This window comes from Cavia porcellus, unplaced genomic scaffold (assembly GCF_034190915.1).
Source record: "Cavia porcellus strain 051 isolate PalLab524CR breed Dunkin Hartley unplaced genomic scaffold, mCavPor4.1 scaffold_5, whole genome shotgun sequence".
In the NCBI taxonomy this organism is placed as follows: domain Eukaryota; kingdom Metazoa; phylum Chordata; class Mammalia; order Rodentia; family Caviidae; genus Cavia; species Cavia porcellus.
Window position 1 is genome coordinate 52,378,708 of NW_026947488.1, and position 26,260 is coordinate 52,404,967.

The 26,260-nt window shown below is 52.9% G+C and overlaps 2 protein-coding genes across 17 annotated transcripts; both read right to left on the minus strand.

Moving 5' to 3' along the window:
- Window positions 1–1,005: 1,005 nt before the first annotated feature.
- Window positions 1,006–12,149, minus strand: Usp19 (ubiquitin specific peptidase 19). Of its 16 annotated transcripts, none has more exons than XM_063248839.1 (27): window positions 11,961–12,149; window positions 10,356–10,615; window positions 10,073–10,111; window positions 9,790–9,918; window positions 9,568–9,701; window positions 9,191–9,490; window positions 8,862–9,084; window positions 8,585–8,741; window positions 8,409–8,480; window positions 8,178–8,293; window positions 7,854–8,074; window positions 7,448–7,643; window positions 7,232–7,365; window positions 6,985–7,143; window positions 6,791–6,901; window positions 6,172–6,282; window positions 5,993–6,094; window positions 5,420–5,560; window positions 5,215–5,333; window positions 4,850–4,987; window positions 4,439–4,743; window positions 4,218–4,328; window positions 3,915–4,131; window positions 3,679–3,831; window positions 3,419–3,579; window positions 3,159–3,337; window positions 1,006–1,481 (listed from the first exon to the last, which is right to left on the minus strand). In XM_063248839.1, exons 2-27 carry the CDS (start codon window positions 10,477–10,479, stop codon window positions 1,365–1,367), a joined length of 3,969 nt encoding a protein of 1,322 aa, XP_063104909.1. In that variant the 5' UTR covers window positions 10,480–10,615; window positions 11,961–12,149; the 3' UTR covers window positions 1,006–1,364. The 16 variants fall into 16 exon arrangements, with proteins under 16 accessions (XP_063104909.1, XP_023415812.1, XP_005006696.1 ...); XM_023560044.2 differs by having other exon boundaries at window positions 7,854–8,068; window positions 8,868–9,084; window positions 11,961–12,148; XM_005006639.4 differs by having other exon boundaries at window positions 8,868–9,084; window positions 11,961–12,148.
- A 162-nt stretch (window positions 12,150–12,311) lies between these two features.
- Window positions 12,312–25,125, minus strand: Lamb2 (laminin subunit beta 2). Its single transcript, XM_003476666.5, has 33 exons — window positions 25,006–25,125; window positions 24,842–24,927; window positions 24,540–24,712; window positions 24,320–24,452; window positions 24,164–24,237; window positions 23,579–23,767; window positions 23,425–23,488; window positions 22,989–23,191; window positions 22,779–22,899; window positions 22,283–22,471; window positions 21,912–22,091; window positions 21,697–21,809; window positions 21,355–21,434; window positions 21,139–21,271; window positions 20,813–20,971; window positions 20,610–20,737; window positions 17,600–17,732; window positions 17,103–17,295; window positions 16,885–17,028; window positions 16,438–16,669; window positions 16,181–16,344; window positions 15,875–16,099; window positions 15,569–15,786; window positions 15,368–15,464; window positions 14,907–15,279; window positions 14,629–14,813; window positions 14,317–14,558; window positions 13,891–14,239; window positions 13,377–13,584; window positions 13,152–13,293; window positions 12,893–13,069; window positions 12,646–12,805; window positions 12,312–12,557 (listed from the first exon to the last, which is right to left on the minus strand). The coding sequence occupies exons 2-33, from the start codon at window positions 24,924–24,926 to the stop codon at window positions 12,421–12,423; spliced, it is 5,403 nt and encodes a 1,800-aa protein (XP_003476714.1). The 5' UTR covers window position 24,927; window positions 25,006–25,125; the 3' UTR covers window positions 12,312–12,420.
- Between the last annotated feature and the right edge of the window lie 1,135 nt (window positions 25,126–26,260).

A 26,260-nucleotide genomic window follows, 5' to 3' on the forward strand; every position in this document is an offset into this window, starting at 1 on the left:
CAGTTGCCAGGAGCCAAGGTCTCAGGGACTCTTAGGGGAATAGTTTGGAAGGCCCTAGCACCCTCCTATAGGAAATCAAGATTTACCCTGGTCCTGCCTATCTTCTTTTCAGAAGAGGATCTTCCTCAGTCCCCCCACCAATCACATAATCTTTCTCTAGCCAGTGTCTCTAGTGGAGCCAAGGATTTAGCTCAGTGGCATAAGCACCTGCCTTGTAAGCAGGCAGTCGTGAGTTTGATCCCTGGTACCAATAAAAAGCAAAAAGACAAAAAAAAAAAAATGTACATAGTGTCTCTAGTGTCTGTCCAGTATTCTTCAAGATTAGAAATAGAGCCTTTCTACACCCCTACATCCCCAGGCCACTTACTTATTAACTTACTTCCTTATTTATTTTGAGACATGGTCCCACAAGCAACTTAAGTTGCACAAGTTAGGCTTAAGCTTGAGACCCTTCTCTCTCAGTCTAGGGTCCTAAAGTGCTGGGATTACAGTGTACACCACTGCCCATGGGTCTCACAGCAATTTTCTTTCTGCTGTGTTCTCCTCCAAGGACTTCAGACAACAACAAACAAAAATGTAAGAACAGGAAAGGCAGTGGATTGTCCCCTAACCTCCAGTCCCCTACCAAGTCCTCCCCAACTGCTGTCTGTCAGCCACAAGGTGCCTGCTTGCACCTTTCACTCCATGCTGTCAGCTCCACAACTTCATGGAGATTTCCTCCTCCCTAGGTATTCTGAGATCTTGACAGTGACACCAGTTACTTCTACATGAGACTCTAAACCAGTGGAACAACAGGGCATCAGGTAGGCTCCATAGCTGATGGCATGGGGGATGCTTCATGACCCACCAGGGGTGAGCTGTGATCCCCCAACTGCCCCTCTGACTACAGCATTTCAGGGTCTCCAAAACACAGACAGACAAACAGACACACACACACACACACGCAAGATGATGGAGGACTGGGCAGGTAGCCATAGCATGTGGTAGATTAGTCACTAAGTCATCTGCTTATTTATTATTTATTTTTAAAATATATTTAAACAGCAGCAATCACTTTCAAAATGCAAAAAAAAAAATTACAATTTTTAGAATAAAATTATAACATTTATAATGCAGGTCAGGAAGAACTGAAGGTACAACTGAGAATCAAATCACACAGCACTGGAGGCAGCTGGAAAAGCCGAGGCCTACTGGTTGGGGGACCAAGCTAACCAGAGGTCACAACCTATGAGGTCCCCACCCCCCAAATTATACCCCCCAACTCCCCACTGATACAGCCAGTGTCCTCTGATAAAGAGAAGTGGCAAAGAGAGGGCCCTCTGTAGAGGATCCCCAAACCCCATTTCCCATCAGCCAGGGACCTGCTAATCGACCTCCTCCATGTTGCTGTAGGTGGGGGCTGGGCGGTCCACAGGGGGGGCGTAGCGTTCAGGGGCTGTCCGCGTGGGGGCCACCTCTGGGGCCTGGCCAGGGCCTAGTCCCTGCAACAGAATATGAGGACAGGGGTTGAGGGCTGCCCAGTATGCCGCCTGGCATCCCGGGGGTGCTGGCTCAGAGCCCTGGCACCCAAGGGAGGGCCCTAAGGCAGGCGCAGATAGCAGCAGTATTGAGACAGAGAGACGAGATCAGGCCTGAATAGCTTTGCTTTATTAAGGATTTAAATACAGGAAGTAGCTTGGGTAGCACCAAGCTCCAGGCCAAGGGTAAGTGCAGCAGAAGGAGCAGACGGACAGCTAGGTGGATACCCACCCTAGGATACTCTGCCCCTTCAGAGGCCACAGTCCCCAACATCTCCCACCAGATGTACACACTGAGGCCGAAAGCTCAGTGCTGTTCTCCACCACAAAGCACTGCTTGGCGGGCAGACAGGTAGGCCAGCTCCTAGGAGCTGCCTGCAGGTGAGCTCATCTCCAGCGACTCTGAGATACCAGAGGATAGAACACGTTGAGCACAAGAGCCACCAAAGCAGCCACAGTGCCAAGGACAAAGTACCGAAGACAGCCCTCGTCTGGTGTGGTAGGGCCACGTGGTGGGGGACCCACCCAGTCTTGGGGTCCCCAGGGACCCATAGGCCCAGGCCCTTCAGGCACCAGCTCCTCCTCGGCCTCGAGTTCCTGCCAAATCCGGGAAGCCTATGGTATGTGGAAATGACCATCAGCACCCAGGAGTAGGAGGACCCAGTATCCCTGAGACCCCTGGCTAGGACAGCCCTGCCTCTATGACTGGGGCTAAACCCCTGCAGTGCAGATCAAACAGCAGATGAGCAGGTGGTCAGTCTCAGTCTGATCAGATCAGTGTATGAGACTCCTGGGTCTTTTGGCCTCAAAACAGCCTCCCAATCCACACGAAGCTTCTCCTGGGGATGGTGAGGGGTCATTTGGCCAATTTTTGAGTCCCAAAAAGGGACTGCTTCATGGAAGATGGGTCTGCCAACTCCAAGGCAATCTCCTAGGGAATTGCCCATATCCAGATCCTGACCACTGTCTTCTGAGAGCTTCTCCAAGCTGACAGAATGGGATCACGGGAGAAGGCTGGCAGTCCAGAAAAGTGGGAGAACAGTGCCCACAAACTGGGCATATGACACACCATGTCAGTAAGCGAGGGAAGGCCCTGAAGGTTCAACACAGGGAGTATGACAATGGCCAGACACTGACAGGCCCCATCTTGAATGCAAGCCAAAACACAGGGACAAATCTCAAGTGCAGGTCTGCAAGCTAAGATGTGAGGAAGCTGTGGAGAGCTGGGAGAAGTCAGATAGTCTGTTCACAGCACCGTCTCACAGCCTGGTGAGACTCACAGTTGTACTTGACCTCAGCCTTTGTGCATATTACTAGTGGCAGTATATTGTTGACATATACCTTTTGATTTTTTTTTTTTTTTTTAAATCGGTACTGGGGATCGAACTCATGACCACGCTTTTGTAAGGCAGGCGTTTATGCCACTGAACTAAATCCCCAGCCCGACATATACCTTTTGAGTGTCCTCTGAGAGCCAGGATGCCTCTAGATGAGGCTCTCAAGTTAGAGAACCCTTTCTCTAACTTCTGCAGGTCCCAAAGCTTGAAGGACCTATGGCTGGAGGAGATGCTGTATCCCCCAACCCTCCCCCCGAATCTGACTTGGCCCCAACTAGCCTATAAAGCTTCCCCCATGCCTCACCTGGCTGGCAGCAGCCTCGGCTGCAGGGTCTAGGTCTGGGTGATGCTCAGAGTGACCTGCCCTGGGGGGCCTCTCCACAGGAGAGTTCCGTCGGCGGTAGAAGAGTACATAGGCATAACGGGTCACGACCTGGCTCTCGTCTACCGTTGTCACAGTGCTGTCATCAAACAAGCGCCAGCCTACAGCAGGGTAGGAAGAATGTAAATACAACCTATGACATCACCCTTAACACCTATCCTGTTGGCTACGTGTGCCCTCACCTACGTCACTGCGCTGGCTACTGCGATCGTTAGGTAAACGTGCACAGGCCGTGTAATGGCCACCAATCATGCCTCCGTAGTGGTTAATGACAGCATACAGGTCATAGCTGGGCAGTTGCTCCTCTTTCTGACCAATGCAGAACTTGCTCAGGTCCAGGTTCCTATGGTCCCAGTCAGGGAAGGGTGAGACGAATAGTCATCAAGTGCCCGAGGTGCTCCCTGATCCCTGTCCTACCTAGTTATCACGGACCACTGCTCACCGAACAGGAAACTCCACTAAGTCATTGATCTTATCACGCCAGATGAAACTACGGAAGGAGAAGCGCTTGAGCTGCACAATGAGCACATTGGGCAGGCGCCACAACAGCAGCTGTTTGGAGGCTTCCCGGTGCAGTTTGCACTGTGGACAGTACCTAATAAAGGACAAAAAAGGGCTCAGACCCAGGACATTCTCCCTCTACCCTGCCCACCGCCATGCCCACTGCCCTGCTCTTACCAGGCCTCCTCAGGTGCCAGCACCTCAGGCCGTGTGAAGAGGTTGAGACACTGATCCAGGGTGAAGTGGCCAGCACGGGCAGCCTCGCCAGCAGAGCCTGGGTCCTCAGCACATTCAAGCTCCTTGGAAGCCACCAATACAAACTCCTGCAGGCGTTCATTGTTCCGCCAAACCAGAGCCAGGCTACAGTCTTCACCCAGCTCCAGTGGGGTCTCCCCTGTAGACAGGCAGGAACAGAGTCATGCAGCTGTGGAGAGCAGGCAGCCCAACACACTCATGCCTTCCACCCACAGTCTCAGATACCTTTGTCCTCCAGCCGCTGTTCTCGGTTAGATGCGTCAATTTTATAGATGAAGAACTGGGGTGTGTGGGCATTTATGGCTTCACTTGGGTGTTGGTATCCATGCACAGCAGCTACAAGAGAACATGATCATGAGAGTTCTCCTTGCCCACCAGATCGAAACCATCATCCCCAGCCTCACTACCTCCCACCCTAATCCTCAGAACCTCTTGCTGGTTCCTACCTTCAGGCCGGGACACTCTCTCACCAACAGGCAAGGAACTACTTTCAGTGGGCCCACTGGTCAGCATCTCAGAAGAAATTCCACTGGTGCTAGTCACAGGGCCCCGGTCAGGAGCTGCCCACAATCGGGGAACTCCTGTGTCTCCTTCGGCCACCAACTGGAGCTCTGGAGACTGACTAGGCTCCCTCTCACTGTCCCCAGCCTCAAGGGAGCTAGTGGAGAGCAGTGTGGTGCAGCCAGGGCTCTGTGACTCCAAGGCCATCCGGCCAGGCTGGAAGGGTGGCTGGAATACACTCACCGAGTATCTGACAACAGACAGAGATGTAAGTAAGTGCTCACCAGCCCATCTAGTGCCTCTGAGCACCTCTGTTCCTCTACCACCCCATCCTACTCCACCCTCTGGGCACTTACCGGGCATATCCCTCTAGCAACTGGGTGAGACGAGCGTAAGTGAGGCGTGAGGCAGGTACACTGACCAGAAAGGGGTAGCCAATGTTCTCAGGGCGGCAGAGGCCCTTGTGGTCAGGCCAGTGGCTTTTCTGGCAGAGCCTGGAAGGAAGGGGAAGATAAAAACAGGACCTCAGCCCCAGCTCCTCTATACTGGGGAATAGTCTGAGACCCTAAGAATTGGGTAGGCCAGCTCTGCCTCCCCTAGGGTCTAGAAAAGTAGGTTAACAGCAGGAAGGCTTAAAACATATATGCCTTTGTGGAGAGACAGGGCTCAGTGACAAGTTAGAAGGAGAGGAAGGGTGAGGGGAAATCACAGGGGTCCTCACTGGTTGCAGTAGCCCACACGGTAGCACCGGGTACAGCGCTTCAGTTTTTCATCCTCTGACTGCTGCTTCCGCTGGCAGGCTGCACACTTGGAGATGGGGATGCTGGGCACCTGGGGGCGCTAGGGTGGGTCGTTCGACTCAGCAAGGCCAGGGAGGAGTGCCCTCCCCACCAGAGTGCTGTGTTAGCAGGTCAGAGCCCACTCACCTGTTGTACCTCTAACACCACTACTCGCTCCTTAGCCAACTCTGGGGATAGCAGCTCAAAGCAGAGGAGTGTGTCAGATGGGGAAACAGTGTCCAGGGATTGGGAGGGCAGAAACACACGGTGGAAGCGATTCTTAATCACCTGGGACAATGAACATAGATCCCATGTGAAAATAAGCTCTGTTCCTTCAGGCCCTTAGCTCCCCTCCAGACAAATGGCACTGCCAGTCTAAAGGCTAAGAAATTTCAGAGAGGGCCAGCATGTAGATGTGGAACAAAATGACAAAGCAGTAGAAAGAAGAAAAAGCACACAATGGTGGGATGCTTGTAGCTCAAACTCCATAAATAAAAACAGAAAGTTAGGGGTCAACCACCATGAAAGGAGAAACTGACATGGCTGGAAACTAAGGGCACCTCTGTCACACAACCCAGTGCCTGGTTTCCACAGTGCCTCAAACAAGAGCATACCGCCTGTGTCTCTCGTGTGCTCACATGCATATAGCTGCCAATAACCCCACTCATCTATACACACCTATGTCCACAGATGTAAGAGCCTGGGAAAACACAGGCATACCTCAGCCAGGCGCAGGTTCTCAGGCTTCACATGAACACTCTGAGAAAGTGAATCCAAAACTTCACTTGCACTGGAGTTCTCCTTGCTAACACTCACCAGGAACTGTGGTGACAAGGGTGGAGTCAGTAGGTGAGCCAGGTTCCAGAGGACGACCCAGTGGAAAGATGCTTACTCCTCACCTTGATGGGTTTGCAGTGGGGCTCTCGGGCAAAATAAAAGATGGGAAGAACTTTTTGCTTTTGTGGCAAGGGCACCGGCAGATAAAGGAATGGGTCAAAAGTGATGGAGACCTGTGAATACAGATGGCACTAAGGTATTGAAAGAAATGATACTCATGGACAGAAAGCTTCATCCAGGCCTTCTCACATCTCTCAAGACCCTTACAACCAACCAGCAAACTCTCATTAACAATAAATGGAGCAGGAAAGCACAGTCCCATTTTTTAGTAGTCTTCCTGGCAGCTTAACCACTTATTCGGCTTTGTTTTTTCACCTACAACCCCAGGTATCTTTCTGATCTTACCCACAAATCCTGCCACACCTTTGCTATACCACACCTTTAAACCCTAACATTGCCTTTACCTCACTGAGGAAGCCTACCCTACCTGATCCCTTCTGCCAGGGAGCCCAAGGTCTCACTGCCAGCTTCCTTCCCCCAGTGTGGCCCAGAAGGATCTAAAAATGCGTATTTCTCTGGACCTGATCTCACCCAGCAAACTGAGCCCAACTAGGACCACTTCCTTTTCCCTTTCTGCAGTGCTGGGGCCAGGGGATCTCTTTCGAGTGAAGTCCATCACACCTTGGCACACACAGGGCACACCAGCTTGGATTTATATTGGCCCTGAAATAGGTCCACGATGAAAGAGTCATTCCTCATCTTGTGCCGCTGCCATGCTTCTGCAGCCACCACCTGAGGAAGACAGTGGTGACAACCAAGGACACCTAGGGGCTAAGGTGCACACAAGACATACTGGCCCTGACCTCCACTCTAACCTCATCAGGCCGCCCATCCGAGTCCACAGTCTCTGTGTAGGGCTTGTTCTGGATTCGATTCAGGTCCTCATGTAACCCATCCAGCAGGAAAGCCATGAACTCCTGTGCATCATGCTGGGCATAGCCTGTGAACTGGCTGGCCTTGCTTGCCACAATGGCCTGGATCCAGGAGCCAAGGTGTGAGTGTGAAACCTTACCACCCCCTCTCCGCCCTGCCGGCCAGCCCTCCCTGCCTTCTCCCGATCACCTTCAACTTGGAAGGCTGAAAGGCATGGTGAGTGCCCTTCCACAGTGCACGAAGCAGCACAGCAAAACCAATGGCCAAACGCCCACCAGTCCCCAGCGGGTTGTTGTAGTTGATCTCAGCCTCAAAGGAGCGGTCTAGGAATAGCAGCCAAACGGAATTGTGAGGGCTAAAGGCATCGCTTCTGCCTCTACCCCAGGCTGCTGGCCCTAACCTCACCGTGAAAGAAATCTCGAAGTTCCCGAGTATTGGACAGAGACTGAATGACGCTGTTCATGAAGCATGTGTTGCCTAAATTGACAAGGCCAGTGAAGCCAGGGAGACACACCTTCTTCTCCTCCTCCTCTTCTTCCTCCACACTGTCTCCACTCACAGGGCTGTGGGGCATTGGAGGCACCATACATGTGGGCTTGGGCTGTGGAAGCAGAGATGTGAGAAAGCGATCTGAGGCTCTCCAGCCTCTACTCTTTGTTTTTTGTTTTTGGATGGGGGTGGGTGGGTAGGGAAACAGGCTGCTCAGTCAATGATTCTCCTGTCTCAGCCTCCCAAATCCTGGGATTATAGGTATGTACCACCACACCCAGCTAGCCTCCATTTTTAGCCCTTCCCACACCAGGAGTCTCACCGAGGCCAGGTGTGGTTCCGGCTTTGTGGATACATGCTCCAAGGGCGTGCGGACAGCCATGCTATCTAGCCCCACATCCTCAGATCGAGCCTTAGCTTTGTCTTTCTCCACAGTTCGGGCTTCCTCCTGGCCTGTCAGGGGGTGTGGAGGACCTCCTGGAGGGGCTGACTCCAGAGGAGTTGGACCTGTCGGCACGGCAACCTTTGCACCACCCACTGCACCTTAAAAAGGGGGAATGAGGGGGCTGGTGGTTAGCAGCATGTGGCAGGAAAGGGGGTCCCTGGTCATGCAGCGCTGGGCAATGATGGGAGCTCGTATGCAGACCTCGTGCAGCTGGGGCCTCCAGGCCCCCCCAGCGCTGACTCTGACGCTTATGGAGGCAGATGTCGATACGAGAAGTCGTGAAACAGAAGGTGCACTGCTCTGGCTCAATGAGGTTCCTGCAGGAAAAGGCTGAGCTCAGGGACTTGGGTAAAGGAGGCTTCAAGTTTGACAGGCCACAGAGGTGGAGCCCCAGGTGGGACAGGTACAGTGACAGGGCCGAGCACCACCCACCTGAGCTTCACCTGCCATCGGAAGATGGTGTGGGGCCCACAGCCTGGATGCAGCCTCAGAAAGTTTCCATCCCTGTGGACCAGAGCAGGGCAGGAAAAAGGACAAAAGGAAGAGAATGAGATGTGAGGCCTCACTTGAGGTACACTGTCTGCCCCAGCTCCTACCCAACCACCCACCTGGTCTGGAAGATGAGTGTGAAGTCCTGCTCCCGGAAAAGTACTCGAGAGGTGTCCCTTTGGATCTCCTTTACATACACGTGCACCACCACTGAATCCGGCCCCTTCTCGTATGAGTCATTCTTAACAAATGCCAGGTTCACCATGGACTCAGGCTCTATGTTGAGACCATAGTTCAGTACCCAGACAAGTTTTAGCCTATTGCTAGTTTACTCCCTACCCACCCACCAACCATGCAACCCAATTTAGGGCTCTGCCTGCCCACTTCCAGCCCCACCTTTACCGTCTGCCAAGTCTGTAACATTTGCAGCTCCTGCCATATCCTCTTTGACACAGCCATCTTTCCCAGGGTCTCTGACTTGGGATATGGCTGAGGAGACTGTGTCATTCCTGGGAAACACTGCCTTCTCTCCTGACAAAAGGGCTAAATTTGTCTCTGAGCCCAGAAGGCAGGTTTTGGGGTTCAGTGGTGGTACATGGAGATGTTCCTTAGCCTCAACCTATTCATGGCAAGATTGTGGGCAGAATCAGCCTTAGGGTGATCCACACACTCCCCCACCCCCACCCCAGCACCTCCTAAGAACAAAACAAGTATCCAGCTCTCACCTGGGTGTCCGGATCAGCCAGGAAGGATGGGGCATCACCCTGGGGTCCAGGGCCATCCCTGGACCTTTCCCCCTCTGGCCCTCTGCGGAGATGCACAGCCCTCTTGGCGCTGGGCCCTGCCTGGACCCCAGGGCCGGCCCCTGAGCCTACCTCACCACGACCCTGGGCTCGCTTTTGGTTCCGGGCCTCCTGCTTAGCCCGGCGGGGCTCAGGGCCTGGCTCTAGGGCAACAGGAGACAGCTCCTGTCCATTCTCTTGGGACCACAGACCAGTTGCCAGTTCCTGGGTCTCTAGAGGTTTCTTCTGCCAAAAATACAAATAATCAAGCCCTAACGACTACACTGAGTATCCCCACCCTACTCTGTACTGAAACTCACCAGGAGAGAGGGCCACGTGAGCAGAGGCACCTTCTTGGGCAATGCCAGCTGCAGGAGACCACCCTTGCGGGCCTGTACTTTAGTACAAGAACTTTCTATTTCAGCATAGAAGACACCACCCCACTGCTGACCTCCTGGAGACAGAGTAGTGGCAGTGAACTGGGGGACAGGGATAATTAGAAAATTCAAATAACCTATTGCACTTAGGGCAGATGGACATACCTGGAAACCGCACCACACAGTCTGTGTCTGTGAAGGCAGCATCCACCTCCTCCAGCCGCAGTGGACCAGTTCCCACACGAAGCTTGATGATCACCTCATCTGCACTCTGCCTCCAATCAAGCAACAACTCTGTAAGGGGAGATGACAAGTGTCTTTACCAGCCGATGATGGGGATGAACCCATACCAGAGACTCAGCCCTAATGAGTGTGTTCCAAAGTGGGAACCCCATTCCTTGTGCTACCTCACCTTTCTTAGCACTTCAAAGTCTCATTCTCTACTTACCTTCTTTAATCTGTTCCTCTCGAGGAGTGGACAGTGACCCTAACAACAAAGGAAAGACCAGGGAGGCAATGATAAGGAGCCAGTTTCCTAGACCCCACCACCTCAAGACACCATCTTCTGGATCTCAGCCAAGTAGCAAGTTCAAAACCGAGGCTTCACCCAACCTGCCATGGGGCATTCAGTCAGCACCAAACCAAGACAAAGGGAGTGGCAAAGGTCATTGTATGTCCAGTTAGAGGGAAAGAAAAGGAAGCTATGAACACTCAGGGACTGCCACTCCCACCTCTCCTAGGATCTCCATCCTTGCTTTCCTGGTTTGCTCGGTCCTTCTGCTTCTTCTTACTAGTAGCCTCCTCCAGTCCTGGGGTCCCTCTCCTTGAGCCCGTGGCACTGGCCCCTCCAGACATCTTCAGCCGCTTGGTTGACAGCCAGAGTGCCCCGGGGTCGGCAACAGCAGCTGGGTCAGGGCTGCGGCGCTTTCTTCCTGGCCCGGCTATCTTGGCAACTCTTTGTGGCTAAACTCTCCAGCAAGGTACTTACAGCCTAATGAAAAGGGACCAGTGATCACTGCCAAGGCCCAACAACTTGCTGCCTGGCTACAGTCAGGAATCAGCAATCCAAGGCTCAGTAATCCAGGAAACTCCTAACCCTACAGAGCAACATCTCATTACTTAAAGGAGCCCTGAATATTCTCAGGCTATTCTGAATCTCCTTATACTTGTTTCAATAGAATCCCAAAAGTGGAAGCCTCTCGGAGGAGGCAACAGGTCAAGACGGTCATGGCCTGAGACCAGACTCGTCCTCTGAACAGGAGCCATGGCTCCAGCCCACAGGGCTAGCTCTCTTGGCAGGGTGCTCTCTTTTCTTCCACTCTCACTGGCTACTTAGTCACCCTTAGGAAAGTAGAAGGTAGAGGAGGAAGGAAGGAAAGGCAGACACCATCAGGCAGCAGGAAAGCCAAGCTGTGGTTGAAAATGGGTCCAGTCCTGCTGTTTACTGCACAGCAAAGGTCCCGGTTCTAAGGTGTCCCATTGGCCTCCTGCCAGCTCCCACCTTTGTCATGAACCTGCTGCTATGTACTATTTGGTCTTTCTCCATCCCAAGGAACAACTTTCTGCCAGCCAGAAAGGGGCTGACTCCAGTACTGAGACATGACAGGCATCCAGCTTGAGATCAGAATAGACATCAGCTTCTTTCCTAAGTCCTTTCACTCAACGGCAGCTCTGGGCCACAGAGTCTTTCTACCTAGTTGCCCAAGGGACTGCCAGTGAATTCTGGGCAGCTTCACCATCTAAAAGGAAGTTCTCAAAATCAGATACTGAGATGAGGGTGGGAACAAACCACAAATGCAAGACTCTGGTCAATCTCAGGCCCTGGCCTGAGCAGGTAGCAAGATTTACAGTAACTAATCTATATGTTCCTGGGGGGTTGGGGTCAGATGTGGCATTGGTGAGCTGGATCTTTAATAACAGGTCCAGAGCTGTGAGGTGGACAACTGCTTCCTTCTCATATCAACATCTCTGGCGCAGGTCGCATCCCTCCCCCATGCTCGAGGACATTAAAGCAGGAAAGGGGCTGTCTAGAGACCCGAGCTGGCTGGATAGGCCTCTGCAAAGTTCCTGACCACAGCCCAGCGTCAACCTCCGAACCCCGGGCCCATCCCAACCTCCTCCAGGAAACAGCCCTCGCTCGCCGCCAGTACTCTCTGAGAACGGAGGCCGGCCACCAGAGTAGCGTAACGGTTCTCCCAGCCTCGGTGGGCCCGGCACACCGTGGGGCTCGAGATGTCGGGGCTGGCACAGCCCGTGACCTTGAAGAAGCTGCCCCTGGCCTGCGCAGCAGCCTCCTCGTTGCGGCCACACCGGTGATTCGGGCCCGCCCCACTCACCAAGCGAGACAGCCACCGCCAGCCCTCTCCAGGCCCTGGCAACCCGCCCTCGATTCCGGTTCCGGCGTCAGGTCGGTTCCGGTTCCGGCGCGCCCCCCTCCGTCCCCCCGTGCCGGCGCTGCTAACGCCGCCGCCGCCGTCGCAGTCTTAGCTGCTTGTTTTGTTTCGACTTCCAGTTACGGGCTGCGGCTGGCGGGGCGCCAAACCAGTGACGCACTTCCGGGGGGGGGTGGGCGCTCCGGATGTGCAGCGCCGGCCTCCTGAGTGAGGAGGAGGGGCTGCGGTGCTTTGTCCTCCTGGAGCACTCCCTACTGCAGTGCTTGTCCCGAGAGTCCAGACAACAAACACAGCAAGGGTTCACACTGGTTTATTGGCGCCTTGCCAGGCGGAAATCTCTTTAATGTGGAGGCAGACAGAAGCGCCTTGTGGAGTTCTGGAGGGTGTAGGCTCTGGGCCGGGGTCACTGGCAGGTGTTGTAAATCTGGACTTGCAGGTTTATGGCTTGAAGCACATCGCGCATCCTGGCCTCCAGCCCGTCCAGCTGAGCCGCCTTGTCCTCCAGGGCGCGCTCGTTCTCTTTGTAGGTGCCCTCCAGTTCTGAGGAGAAGAGGGTGATGAGAAGGTATCAGTTTAAGGATCTTTTTCCAGTCCCACCTCTGGCTCCTACCCACACACTTCTTCTCACCCTGTAGTCGCTGCAGCTTGTCCTGAGCCACTTGCAACAGGCCCCGAGCTTCATCCCGCAGTTGTTCTGCCCTTGTCTGTGCCGCCAGCACACCCTCGGCCTTGCGTTCAGCTAAGGCCTTCACTGTTTGGTACTGATCGCCTACTGGGCCCTGCAGCAGCTGCGGATGTAGGGGACAGCCTCAGGATGGAAATAGCCCAGTGGGAGCCTTTTAACTTACTCCTTCAGCTGGCTCTGCCCAACCCACCTGCTCAGCCTCCTGGGCACGAGTGTGGGCACTGCCTGCTGTTTCTTCAGCTGTAGAGGCCGCCAGGCTGTTTCCTGCCCATTTCAGTTTGAGACCCTCCAGGAGAGCATCTAATTGCTGAGCCCGCTCACCTGCAGAGCTCAATGCCTGCTCTGTACCTGTCATCCTCTCTTGTACCTGCCATGGGTGAGCCCAGAGTTAAACAGATTTTAGTACAAGCCCATAATCTAACCCCACTGATGTCCTAACGAAACCACACCTGGTGCAGGGTCTGCTCTATGTTCTTTGTGTCAATCACTGCTCCCTGGATAGCACCCTGGGCAACACCCTGTGCCCGCAGGGCTTCTTCTAGTGCTTTTTGTACTGTTTCTGCCTTCTGTTTCTCAGCCTCAGCCCAGCTCCTGAAGAAAAGAGGAAATTAGGGTTTACAGGTACCAGGACCAGGTGTCAGGGATAGGGACCAGAACTTGGGTAGAGGTCAGACCGTGCCCGCTGTGCATCCTGCAGAAGCTGCTCAGCCCGACGCACATCTCCCACAGTATGCGCCAGGATGGTGTCCACATCCTCTAGGTTCTGGACCCGCTCTGCAATTTCACTTGCCAGGTGCTGGATCTGCTCAGGTGAGGCTGGGATGGAGAGTTCTAGCACCCGCATGGCCACCATCTCAATGCTATCAGGATCTGCCCCCTCCTCTATGGGGACACAGACACAAGTTTAAAGAGAAATTCTCCAGCATGAGCATGGAAATATAATATTGGAGTATGTACTCAGATTTGTTAATAAGCATAAGAATGCAACCGGGGAAAGGGACTATACAGAGGGCAAAAACTCAGCAAGGAACATGTACTGGGAGTCCAATTTTGGGCAAGGCCTCAAGGACCAGACATGGAGTCATAAAGATAGATTCAGTGTAGGCTCTGAGATACTAATATGAACCTTGAGAGACATACAAACACAGAAGGCACAACCACATGGCCTGGGGCACATGGAAAGCTCACGGCTGAGGAAATCCTTGACACTCTGGATAAGTTCTCGAAGCTCCTGATTAGCCTGCTCCACCTGTCCCCTGGAAGCATTCGCCTTGTCCAAGGCTGCCTGAGCCCGCTGCTGTGCCTCATCTGCTTGCCGACGAGTCTCAGCTACTTGACTGAGGATGCCACCACCTTCTACCAGTGCCCGCTGCAGCTCTGCCTGTGTGTGCCGGGCCCGGGCCAGTGCTAGGTCTGCTGTAGCTGCTGCCCCACTGCAGCCGAGGCCCCCACAGCGGGGCTGCCCATCCTCATCCCGACAGCTGGCACCTCCACAAGGGCTGGTAGCACAAGGTTCATCCCCAGGGGCCCCACACACCTGCCAGGCACACAAGTCAGGGCTCTGGGGGAGTGAACACCCATACCCACCTGTCCCACCCCACACCTGCACCTCACCAGTTCATTTATGTCTGTCAGGCTCAAGGTATGGGTATGGGCAGAGAGCTCACTCAATGCCCTCTGGTTAGCCAAGTGTCTGCGGTTGAAGTCTTCCCTCTGGGCACCCATTAGCGCTTCTGTCCGATGCCTGGTATCTGCTGAGTTGCTCACAGGGCTGGGTACTGATAGGGTTGAGGTGTTGGCACGACGTTCTGCCTCTGCAGACTGGCTGTAGGCATGGCGTATGCTGTCATAGGCACCTAAATTGGACAGAGTCAGGCAGTCAGCTGAAGATCAGTGCTGGTCCACCTGCCTACTTAGCTCACTTACCCAGGAAATTTGAATGCTTAAGCAAGTCCAGGTGCTGGTCAAGCTGCCTCAGCGTGAGATTAAGTGCAAGCCCATCTCGTTCAAGACTGCTGAGTGCATGGTTGGCATTGAAGTTCTCATCTTGCACATTGGTCAGCTCTGCCTCCAGCCGAGTCAGCTGCTCAGTGGCCTCCCCAATTTCACTCCTGCATCAATTGGAAGTGTATTTAGAGAGGCTGTACCCCTGGTCCACTGGTCCTCTGCCCCATCTCACCGTATATCCTCTGGCCCATCCGCACCGTAGATCCTCTATGGCTTCCACAAGCTGTGCAGTGGAGGCAGCTGAGGTGTTTCGAGCACCCACAATGGCCTGCACCATGCCCAGCTTCTCCTGAATGTGCCGGAAACTGCTCTCAAAGGCACCCAACACTCCTGTCTGCTGCAGCTCCTGAGCCCATTGCTCCAGGCGTTGTGTACGAGCAGCCAAGTCCTGCACAATTCGATCCCAGTCCCCAAAGCATACATGGCAGGGGTGGCAGGCAGGAAAGACACCTGAGAAGCCCCGGGCACACTGATCACAGCGCACACCAGACACGCCTGGGCGACAACTACAGTGACCAGTAGAGCGGTGACACTGAGGTGTGTCTATCCCACGAGGGTCACAATCACAGGCTGCAAGAAAGGGCAGATCAATGAGTTAGGGTCCCTGTGAAACATCCTGGGAGGTCCTCCTTCCACCCTGGCACCCCAGATGCCTCACCACGGCACTGTAACCCAGGGTCTCCCCAGTGGAGCTCTTGACACTCAGAACAACTCCGCCCACCGAAGCCAGCATGGCAGTTGCACTGCCCTGTGAACTAGAGAACAGAACAAAGTCAGAGCCTTGACCAGAGGCTGAGCCTTTGAGACCAGGTAGACAACTGGCTCCATCTACCCAGGAATCTGCAGGAAGGCTCCATACCTCATTGCAGGTGGGGCTTCTGGCCCGGGTTAGGTGGCAGGCACAAGGCTGACAGCCACGACCACTGGTGAAATTCCAAAAGTTGGGGGCACAGCGGTCACAGCTAAGCCCTTGGACATTGGGGAGGCATGGGCACTGCCCACTGCTTAGGTCACATTGGCACTGGTCAGTAGATGGGCATTGCTGGGGATTTGTGCCCAAAAGGTTGCAGGTGCAGCCTGTGCCAGCCAAGAGAAGCATAGTGGTCAAGGGGAGCCCAAATAGTAGAACCTCACCTCCAGCTTTCCCTCCTGTACCCATACTCACGGTGACAGCTCTGGCGGGTAGCCTGCCCATGGAAGCCAGGCTTGCAGTATGCACAATGTGGCCCTTCTGTGTGGTATAAACAGCGTAGGCACTGCCCTGTGCGGGGGTCACAGGCATCAGGGTCCATGGGGTCTATGTTTCCACTACACTCACATGGTAGGCACCTGCCACCTGGCCTTGATGGGTCTCCAAAGTGCCCAGGGGCACAAGTGTCACACCGCAGCCCTGCCAGTGGTCAAAGGGAGATACTTAAGAGTTCAGCCAGCCACTTCATACTGATCCTGTGCCTGTCCCCTACCCACTCACCTGTGTAGCCTGACCGGCAGTGGCACACAATCTGTTGGGAGTACCCATCCCTGTGGCAAGAAGTAGCAAAATTCCGCTGGCTCTCAGGGCCTTCAGGGCAGGGGCAGGGCCGACACTGGCCCCCATATGGCAGCTGTGGGTCCCCATAGAAGCCAGCAATGCACCTGCCAGGACATAAAGAAAGAGAGATGTATCATCCCCAGGTAGACTGCCTCCCCACCACACACACACCTCCCTCACAGCTGTTTTAAGCTTACCTTTCACAGTGTTCTCCTCCTGTGTGATCACGGCAGTTCAGGCAAATGCCTGTGTGAGTGTCACATTCATCTGCATGCCCATTGCAGATACATGGCCGGCAATTAGGGAATCCCCATTGGCCACGCTGGCAGTGGTCACAGCGAAGCCCAAAGGCACCAGTTCGGCAGGGACACTGCCCAGTAGTTCCTTCACATAGGCCACTGAGTGCCCCCTCAGGGCTACACTGGCAGGCTGAGGCAGAGAAAAGGCTGGGCTGGGGGAGAAGGTCTTAGGGGAGTCTGGGTAGGGTGGGAAGGTCATGGGAGGAAAGAGAACTGCAAAGAATCCAGGGTTGAAGAGGATAAAGTCTAGGGCAGAGTTAGAAAAAGCAGAGCCAGAAGGAGAAAAGAGAGCAGTAGTGGGAAGCTGAAAAGAAGAATAGGAGGGAGCAAAGGGCAAACAAATACCTTGACAGCCTGCTGGACCAAAACCATAGTAACCAGTGGCACAGATGTTACAGCGGCGCCCAACCACTCCAGGTTTGCACCGGCACTGGCCACCATGAGGGTTGCACTCAGAACTCAGTGAGCCTTCAGGGTCACACTGACAGGCTGTGTGATAAAAGAGGGCTAGGTCAGGCTGGGTCCCCACCTCTGCCCCATCAACCCCCATTCTAGGTACTTACACAGGGCACCATTGTAGATCAGGGTAGACAGGCTGATGAGAAGAGGGGCACAAGCCTCAGTGGGAGGGGTCTTGCTGGGCATCAGACCTTCCTCATGGCAGCGATAGTGTTCAAAGGTGGCACGGCGCTCCAGGGCGCTGGCATCACCTGCACTAAACATCTCTAATGCCAGGACACGGGGAAGAAGCACCAACTGAAGAGACAACCAACAGTGCACCTCAGACGGGACCGCACTGGCACTGCCAGAGCACTTGCCTTTGCATTACTCTGAGCTCACCCACGAGGGCCTGCCTCTTCTATCATAGATCCCACCATGGGCATACGCCATAAGCCCTGCCATCTTGGTTGGTGTGGGCAATAGATCACCGAGTTGCCGGGCATGGTGGCACATATCTGTAATCCCAGCACTCAGGGCTAAGGCAGGAGAATTGTTGTGCCTGTGAGCCAGCCTGAGCTACACAGTGAGACCTTATATCAAACAAACAAAAAGAATTCACCGAGTCAATGAGCAGGACAGGTCCAGAATAGGGGGTCTCAGGCTGGGCACTTCCCCCTGTTCGCACCAGCTTCAGGTGCAGCCTGTAGGAGGTGCCAGGCTCAAGGCAGACAGGTTTGGGAAGCACCATGTACCTGAAGGGAAATGAAGACAGGTATAAGAGATCACCCAAGGTCCCTGTGCCTATCATCCAGGGCTTCTTACACCCCACTCACATCAACCAAACCATCAGCCAAGGCAGCTGGGTCAGACACCTGCTAGGTACCCAACAGCAAATCTGTATGGAAGATTATAATAGGCTGGGCATAATAGTGCACACTGTAATCCCAGCACCAGGGACTCTGAGGCAGGAGGATCATGAATTCAAAGTCAGCCTGAGCTACACTGCAAGAGCCTTTCTCAAAAAAAAAAAAAAAAAAACATAAGAATCCTATTACATGGCTTTTTGGGCTCACATACCTGAACAGTACCTGAAAGGACTAGTCTCTTTGGAAACCCTCATAGACCCTGGCAAACCCGACCACTTCCCTGGCATGAGAACCTGCCAATTTGTAATTCAACCACAAATTCACATTTCCTCTGATTCCAACCTACAACTTCAAGTCCTCTTCACTAAGACTGTATCATAGCCTCTGACCTCTCCATCTCCTAGGTCAGTGGTGATGAACCTATAGCACAGGTTATTGGTTTTTTCCTTGAAAACAAAAGACGTTGGGCTGGGGATTTAGCTCAGCAGCATAAGCACCTGCCTGGCAAGTGCAAGGTTGTGAGTTTGACCCTGGATACCGCAAAAAAAAAAAAAAAAGATGTCAATGTAGAGTTGTTTTTTCTAAACTAAAGCCTCAGTACTCAGGTTTAGTTGCAGTGTTGGCACTTTGCAATAAGGAAGTGGGTTTGGTGTTGCAGTTTGGACATTCAGCCTCTCAAAATTTCCCCATGACTGTCCCAAATTATTCCCCTCATCCTACAAAATCATACTCAGCCCCTCCATCCTTCAGTCCCTTGAGTCCTTCACTAGCTGCCCATCATCTCTGTTCTGCTGTCCAATGAATCCCTAAGCAGAGACCACTGTCTTCACCACCTTACCTCCCCTAGGATTTCTGTTCATCTTTCGCTAAGGTCATCAATGACCTCCACTAGTTAAACCCAGTGGCTACCTCTCTGATTTACCTAACTCTAACAGTGAGCAGTATGTCATGAACTTACTGTGCCTTACTTTCCAGAAAAATTTTCTGTTAGCTTCTGAGCCTCTGAGTCTCCCCCTAGAACCCTAACTCCTCCTCCTTTCCTGATCTCAAACACTAGGGTACTCCAAAGCTTGCTTCCAGTCCTCTTTTGTTTCTCTGATCATGTCATTGACTCATCTCTTTAGTGATAAGTCCCAAATTCTTATTTCTAACTCATCTCCTTCCACTTATTCCAGACACAGAAATTCAACTGCACCCCCCCCGACACACTGCCCTGCTCCTTCCTATATCTCCATTTCAATTAAGACCCCCACTACCAGCCTGATCTCCAGATCAAAAACCTTAGTCACCTTTCGGTCTTTTCTCCCTACTCTACTCCTCGGTTTTCTAGAATCTTTCACTGTCCTTACTATAACTCTGTCCAGTCAACTGTCACTTGGCCAGCTCAGTAGTCTCTGTCCAATCTTCTAGCTTCTACCTTTAAATCTATTCTCCACTCAACAACTAGGTGATCTTTGTTAAACATAAGTCACCATTGAGAAAATGTCTGTAATGGATACCTCCAGGTTTATTATACCATTCTTTCTACTTCTATATATGTATGAATATTTATACTACAGAAAATGCAAGAAAAGGGCTAGAGATGTAGCACTTGCCTAGCATGTATGAACCTAGCCCTGGGTTCAACCCCCAGTATTGCAGTTTTGGGGCTACAGATATAGATCAGAAAAGTACATATCACAGGATACATATTTAGCATACATAAAGCTCTGAGTTCGATCCACAGCATCAAAACAAAACAAAACAAAAAACAATTGTTATGGTTTGTGTCTAGATATATGCTCCCCCCCCCCCCCCCGCAAAGCTTCATGCAGTCATGGAGAGGGATAGGCTTTTTTGGAGGCAGCTAAATCTAGAGTTTATAGCTGATTTATAGCGCAATGCTGGGATTAAGGGTGATAGGATTAAGGCTGGGTGATTGTTAGATCACTCCACTGATTGGAGTGATCTAGCACCACCCTAATCTCAAAAGTCTGGATAAGATAACAGGGGCAGAAAGAGGGTTGATTCACCCTTTTTCCTCTTGCTGCTTTTGCTGCCTTCCACTGCCATAAACTGTCTTCCCTGTGCTACACCATCCTGCCTTGGAGATAGCTGATTATAGACTGAAACCTCTACAAACTGTGAGCTAAATAAAACCTTTCTCCCTATAACTTTGGGTGTTGGATAATTTGTCTCAGCAACAAGAAAAATAGAGGGCTAGGGATTTAGTTCAGTGGCATAAGTACCTGCTTGGCAAGTGTGAGATCATGAGTTCAATTCCTAGTACAAAAAAAAAAAAGAAAGAAAGAAAAGTAGCTATGACAGTGATTAAAAATATATATAAAAATGCACTAAATGAAATATAGTAAACATTAGCCAAACCAGTTACATGTTTGGTTAGAGCACTCTGATGCCACTGCCCAATAATTACTGACACTAGATGATTTCTCATTAATTCCTGCTTTACTCTCTGAACTTTAGACCCCTGAAAAAGTAGACCCAGTTTTGTTTCTTTTTTTTTTTTTTTGTACTGGGACTCACTCAAACTCACGATCTCACACTTGCCAGGCAGGTGCTTATGCCGCTGAGCTAAATCCCAGCCCCCTGGTTTTGTTTATTTCTATAACCAGAGCCATGTCCAACAGTGCCTGGTGTCCAACAACACTCAGGACAAAGAATTTGAAGGAACAGATGAATAACCAGTGGGGTCTTCCAGGTGCCCGGCTTAGGGGTGGTGCCACAGCCCCCCATTACTGCAGGTGTTACCATTGATGCCCTCACCTACTGTCTGCTTGCAGAGTCTTTTGGATGTGGTCATCGCTAGGCAGCACATGCCCACACAGGCTATAGGCAGCCACAAAATCTGGACGTTCCACAGTAAATTCTATCTCTGCCCACTGCTCAGGGACCTGGGGAAAGAGAATGATGAAGGATATACTTCCACATGCAGAAGTTCAGGTCCAGTCAGCTCTCACGGGTCTGACCTGAGGCTCCAAGCGCAGTAGCACGTCATAGTCCATGGCTTTTGGCAAAGAGGTTACCAGGAACTCCAGTGTCTGACCTTCCCGCAGCTGCACAAAGCCTGGGCCAGTCCAGGAGGGAGTCTCCTGGGTTGCTGCCAGGCGTTCCACCACACTGAGTACCTGAGAGGAGTGGAAGTGGGCATGGGGGCTCAGGTGAGGAATTACCTTTTGGGCTTTAGTTAGCCCAATTCCCCTTTCTTCTGCCAAGACCTCACCCAGGAACACTACCCCCTACAGAGATCACCCACCTCTCTTGCCATCCTCCCTATACCACACAAGCCCCCCACCTGCCCTCTGGCATCTTCAGCCTCCCAAGTTAGGTGGTCCAGGTAGGGCCGGAAGTAGCCAGGCTGCACTTGCTCACAGCGTCGCCCAACCATGTGCTGGCGGCAGTGGCACTGACCTGTGGTCTCATCACACCTGAGGAAAGCTGTGGTTACTCACAGAGGAACTCCTTGCCAGGATCTGTCCGTGACCTTCCCGAGACCCCTTTAAGTACTCACTGAGGATCCAAGGCACCACCCACATCACAGTTACAAGGACGGCAACCAAGCAGGTCATGGCTCAGACCCCAATGGCCAGGCTGGAAGAAAGGGGTTGCTGGGGCCAAAAACAGACTCCCTCACCACCAGCAGGAAACCCAACCACATCTATGAGCCTCTACCACTCCTTGGTGAACACATGGCCCCACACTGCTGGTCTGTGCCCTTGGCTTTCCAGACCTGAGGCTTCTTAGCCAGGACTGGCTCTCATCACTCATTCCCTAGAACATGAACATTGCCCATGAGTTATGTCCTCTGAGCACAAGTCTAAGACCCTTGTATCCCAGGTCCCTCTAGTCGCACCAGGCAGTGGTCACAGCCATGTCCAGTCACCAGCCGCTTGCAGAAACAGGTCCCACTGTTGGCATCACAGGGGGTGTCCCCAGGCACTGTACCCCGTGTATTACACTGACAACCTGCAGGGAAGGAGGCCCATCCATTGGCCAAGCTCAAGTTCACCTGAGTCAGGAATAAAAGACTAGGGGTTAAGAGTCAGCACAGGAGTCTGTGATACATACGCCGGCAGCCTAGTGGGTCACTAGCACTGAGTCCAAAGAAGCCACTACGACATCGCTGGCAGCGAGGGCCCATGACATGTTCTTTGCAGCGACACTGGCCTGAGACCAGCCCCAGTGCAGCATCATCATGTGAATCACAGAGACCACCATCTTGGGAACCCATAGGGTCGCAATCACAGGCTGTGAGCAAAAAGTGGTCCAAGGTTACTCTCACCAAAGTAGCCCAGCATCAGTCATCTCTTAAGCCCCCACCCTGGATTCCTGGTCTGGTTCCTCCACCCCCATTCCCTGTAACTTGTGCAGCAATCTGGCTTCCCAGTTCCTGCCCTGCCCAGTTCCTTCCTTTCTCTCATGCCCTATCCCAGCCTCACGGCGGCACACAGCTGGGTCCCGCAGGTCCTTCATTGGATCACGGTAGAAGAAGGGTCGGCAGAGCTCGCAGTGGTGTCCAACTGTGTTGTGCTGACATCTGTCACATACGCCTCCACTCACATTGCCAGATGCCAGGTATATGGCCATGTCAAAGTGGCAGCTGTGGGTGTGTCCATGGCACTCACACTCTAGGGGGAGGAATGGAGAGGCTACATGAGGAAACATGTCCTCAGGGTAAGAGGCAGAGGGAGCCCTAGAGCCACCTTCAATCCAAGCTTCAGGTCAGAATTTGTGGATGGTAGCTTAAGGACTGCAAGGCCTCAACATCATGCTGGGTGGAATCCTACCCAGAGCAGCATATAGAAGAGGATTTGAGGGGGTCACCAGAGATATTAGGCCGGCATACACTCTGGGTTGATCAATTAGCTATAGGTTCTACCTAGGCTATAGCTAAGTTGCAGCGTTTTGGGGATAAGGGGCCAGGGCCTCACTCACTCCTACAGGCGTGACTGTGGCCATCCTCAGCTGGATGCCAGGGCAGGTCATGATAGAAATCCTGACACTGCTCACAGTTGAGGCCCTGAGTGTTGTGTTTGCAGACGCAGGCCCCATGTACCTATGGAAGTGCACAGGCTGATTGTAAGAACCATCCAACCACACCTGCCCCTCCCCTCCGCCTTATCCCAGCCATCTGAAGCCTCTTACCATGCCCTCAGCATGGGCTGGTGCCCCTGGGGCAGGTGCACACTGTGAGGCATGTCCATAACAGAAGCAGTTGCCCCGTACAACCAGCTCATAGAGGGCATAGTAGTATTTCTCTCGGATCTCCCGCCGTGGGTCAAGTAAGTTGTCCCCGAGTGTGTGAAGCCGAGTTAGGTTCACTCGAAGGTTGGTTATCTTCAGCAAATCTGAGTGAAGAAAAGGGTATGGAAGCCAACTGACCCAGCAGGCCCTCACCATCTTATACCCACTCAGGGGCTACAGCTACCAAGGTCACCTTGGGAGACCTCCTGTCCACTGCCACCCAATCTAAACTAGGCTTGGCACCTGCCCCAGGAAGCATCCAAAATAGTACTGAGGCCCCAAATAGTCTCCAGCCAGACGCTGGGACTGTGCCAGGTGCAAAGAATGGAGCACTCACTCTGGATCCGTGGGCTGTAGGGGTCTGGAATAGGGATGGCAGGGTCTAGCACACGATAGATGACCTGGAGGAGCAGGGAGTTCATAGAAACACTGACCCTTGCACAGGTCAATCAGTCTCCCTCCCCACCCCTGACCCTCATCTCAGCCCTCACCTCGCCTTCAGTGGATGGCTCAATTTCTGAGTAGCGAGACTCACAGACTACATCATCCCAGTGCCGCGGAGGGGCTAGTGGGACTCCTGGGAAGTCAGCCCCACAGTTATAGGAAAAATATCGGTACACATGCCAGGTACGGCCAAAGTCTGCTGAGCGCTCCACCAACATGGCAGCAGGACGAAAAGTCTGGATGGAAAGCATAGCTAATCAGCAGGCACCAGTACCCAAGCCCAGCCCAGGCTGTCCAGGGCCCTGCTTGGCCTGAGATTTTACTCAAGCAACTCACAGACAGGAGGGAATGACCAAGGAAGCCAGCTGATTACCAACAAGGGCAGCTCTCTTTGCTGAGGAGGCTCAGGGGTGATGGGCCCCAGGGAGACAAAACTTGACCCAGCCTGGGATTGGGCCAGTAGAAGAGAATGTGCAAAGGCCAATAAGTGTAGACATAGAAGGTGGAGGGATGAAAGAGCCTCCCATGCACAGGAGTACATGATCTCAGAAGCCTGGGTTAAGGAGCTGGAGCAATGAGAAAACAGGGAGCCAAGCAGGGTGATTCATGCAGCTTCCCAGACATGCAGGTACCTTGAAGGTCATAATGAGGTGTGTGAAATGGAACTCAGCCTCCAGGTCCAGCTGGATAGTGACCATGCGAACACCTAAGGTAGAAGTCAGACATCAAGGATTCAGACTTTTGGTAGGCAGTGGCCCTGCTCAATTCATGTCTACCCACAACCTCACCATTCTCAGATTGCCACCAGGCTGCTCGGCGCTGTGGTGCAAAGCTGGTGACTACATTCTGGATGCGATGGCTGTGCGGGTTGTCTGGAGAGAAGGGCCGCCGGGAATCACACAGGAAGCACTTCTTCTCATCCTGGGTTGGGTCATGGGGTCAAAATCAGTGCCTTAGCCACTGCCAGCCCTACCCTGACCCAACCTCTCACCTAGCCCCCAGCAGCACCTGCAAGTGACTGACAATGCAGTAGGGCTGGGGGCCACGCAGGCCACAGGTAGATGAGGCAGTCAGCCTGTCAGCACGGCCCACCAACAGGTCACCTGTGGCTGGGTAGCAGCTTCCTTGAGAACAGCCAGGCACATCCAGAGAGGGGGCCTGGGCCAGGGTGGTGGCCAGCACTGGGGACAGAGGGTGTGCCAGTTCTTCTGGGTTCCGTCTGGCAGCGACCCCACCCCATGTACCCCAGCAACGACCACCCAGGACCACCATCGTATCCCACACCCTGGGCCCTCAACAGGGCCCCTCACCACTTAAAAGCAGGCCCAGTCGAAGGTCCCAGGACACAGGCTGCCCCTGCCGGCCCCTCCCTTGGTCCCCTGCGGCCCACTCCATCCTGAAGAGGAGGGAAAGATGAGGGGAGATCAAATGCAGGGCCCAAACCCACCCCGTCCCTTCAGAGTCTGATGCTGACCCTGCCCTTGGGGGTCTTTGGCGGATTTCCCTCCAGGCACTCTGTCTATCTCAAGGCTGGGTACAGCCTTCCCTCCCTAGCTCCTGGTGGTGACTTTGAGCAAAGTTGGGAAGCATGGCAAAAGGGAAAGTATGGGGTGGATTACACACAGGAACACAACAGACCATGACAGAATCCAAAGTTTATTTTGGCTCACAGTTTGTAGGTTTCAGCCCATAGTTGGCTGGTTCCAAGGCAGGGCAACATAGCAGAGGGGCATGGCAGAGAAGAAACAGCCCATAGCAGGGCAAACAGGGGGCTGGGAGCAATCAAGGCAGGAGGACAGATATATACCCTTAGGCTATGCCTACAATGACCCACCTTTTCCCACCAGGCTTTGCCTCCCAAATGCACCCAGCTACAAAACCATCAGTGGACTAATCCAGTATCACACACCCATGATCCAGTCACCTCCGCAAAACCCTACCTATGAGCTCATGAGTCTTTGCAGGGACATCTAAACATAAACTATAACAACTCTAAAGTGCAAACTATTCAGGAACTGGGGAAGGTGGGGAAAGGGTGTGTGCATTAGGCGAAAGAGGGACCCCAATTGGAGACATGGAAGAAGCAAATAAGAGGTTTCTCTTATCTTTAAGTTCTAGAATACAGGGTCAAGGAGCTGATAGCCAGTGTCCTGGGTATTGTCATGGAAATCACTGCCAATTCAGCCAGATGATCTCAGGGCTGCAGCATCAGCAGAGGGGTAGAAGGATGCAAACAGAGACACTAAATTTCCCTATCCATGGTTGCAGGGAAGTTTGGTTTTGTTTTTTGAGAGAGTCTCACTATGTAGCCCAGGCTGCCTTGAATGACAACCATTCTCCTACCATAGTTTCCCAAATGCTGGGATTACAGGTATGTGCCACCATACCAGGCAATGAGGAATTTTGCAGCCTGAAGGACAGGATAGACCCAGGAGAGAGATAAGCAAAGGCCACACACCCTGCCTAAAGCACAGTGCTGGCAAAATCTGCTGCCCCTACTCACTACAGCAAATAAGCATGAAAACTGAAACCTCAGTTTTTCAGTTAAAAATGGGCAACCACACTGGGCATGGTAGTGCATGCCTGTAATCCTAGCACTCAGGAAGGTGAGCAGAAAGTTCGCTGTGAATTCAAGGCCAGCCTGGGCCATATAGTGAGTTTGAGACCAGCCTTCCATTACATAATGAGATCCTGTCTCAAAAATAAAATTAAAAAGGGAGAGTGGGGAC

Excerpts from the sequence above, each read along its gene's own strand:
- Usp19 (XM_005006632.4), bottom strand. The coding sequence starts at position 10,479 with ATGTCTGGAGGGGCCAGTGCCACGGGCTCAAGGAGAGGGACCCCAGGA. Across the intron at positions 6,095-6,171 it reads CCCACTGCAAACCCATCAAG|TTCCTGGTGAGTGTTAGCAA; the intron begins GTGAGGAGTAAG and ends TTGTCACCACAG. Across the intron at positions 4,132-4,217 it reads ACAGCGGCTGGAGGACAAAG|GGGAGACCCCACTGGAGCTG; the intron begins GTATCTGAGACT and ends GCCTGTCTACAG.
- Lamb2 (XM_003476666.5), bottom strand. The coding sequence starts at position 24,926 with ATGGAGTGGGCCGCAGGGGACCAAGGGAGGGGCCGGCAGGGGCAGCCT. Across the intron at positions 24,238-24,319 it reads CTGGTGGCAATCTGAGAATG|GTGTTCGCATGGTCACTATC; the intron begins GTGAGGTTGTGG and ends CTTCTACCTTAG. Across the intron at positions 14,240-14,316 it reads TGACAGACATAAATGAACTG|GTGTGTGGGGCCCCTGGGGA; the intron begins GTGAGGTGCAGG and ends TGTGCCTGGCAG.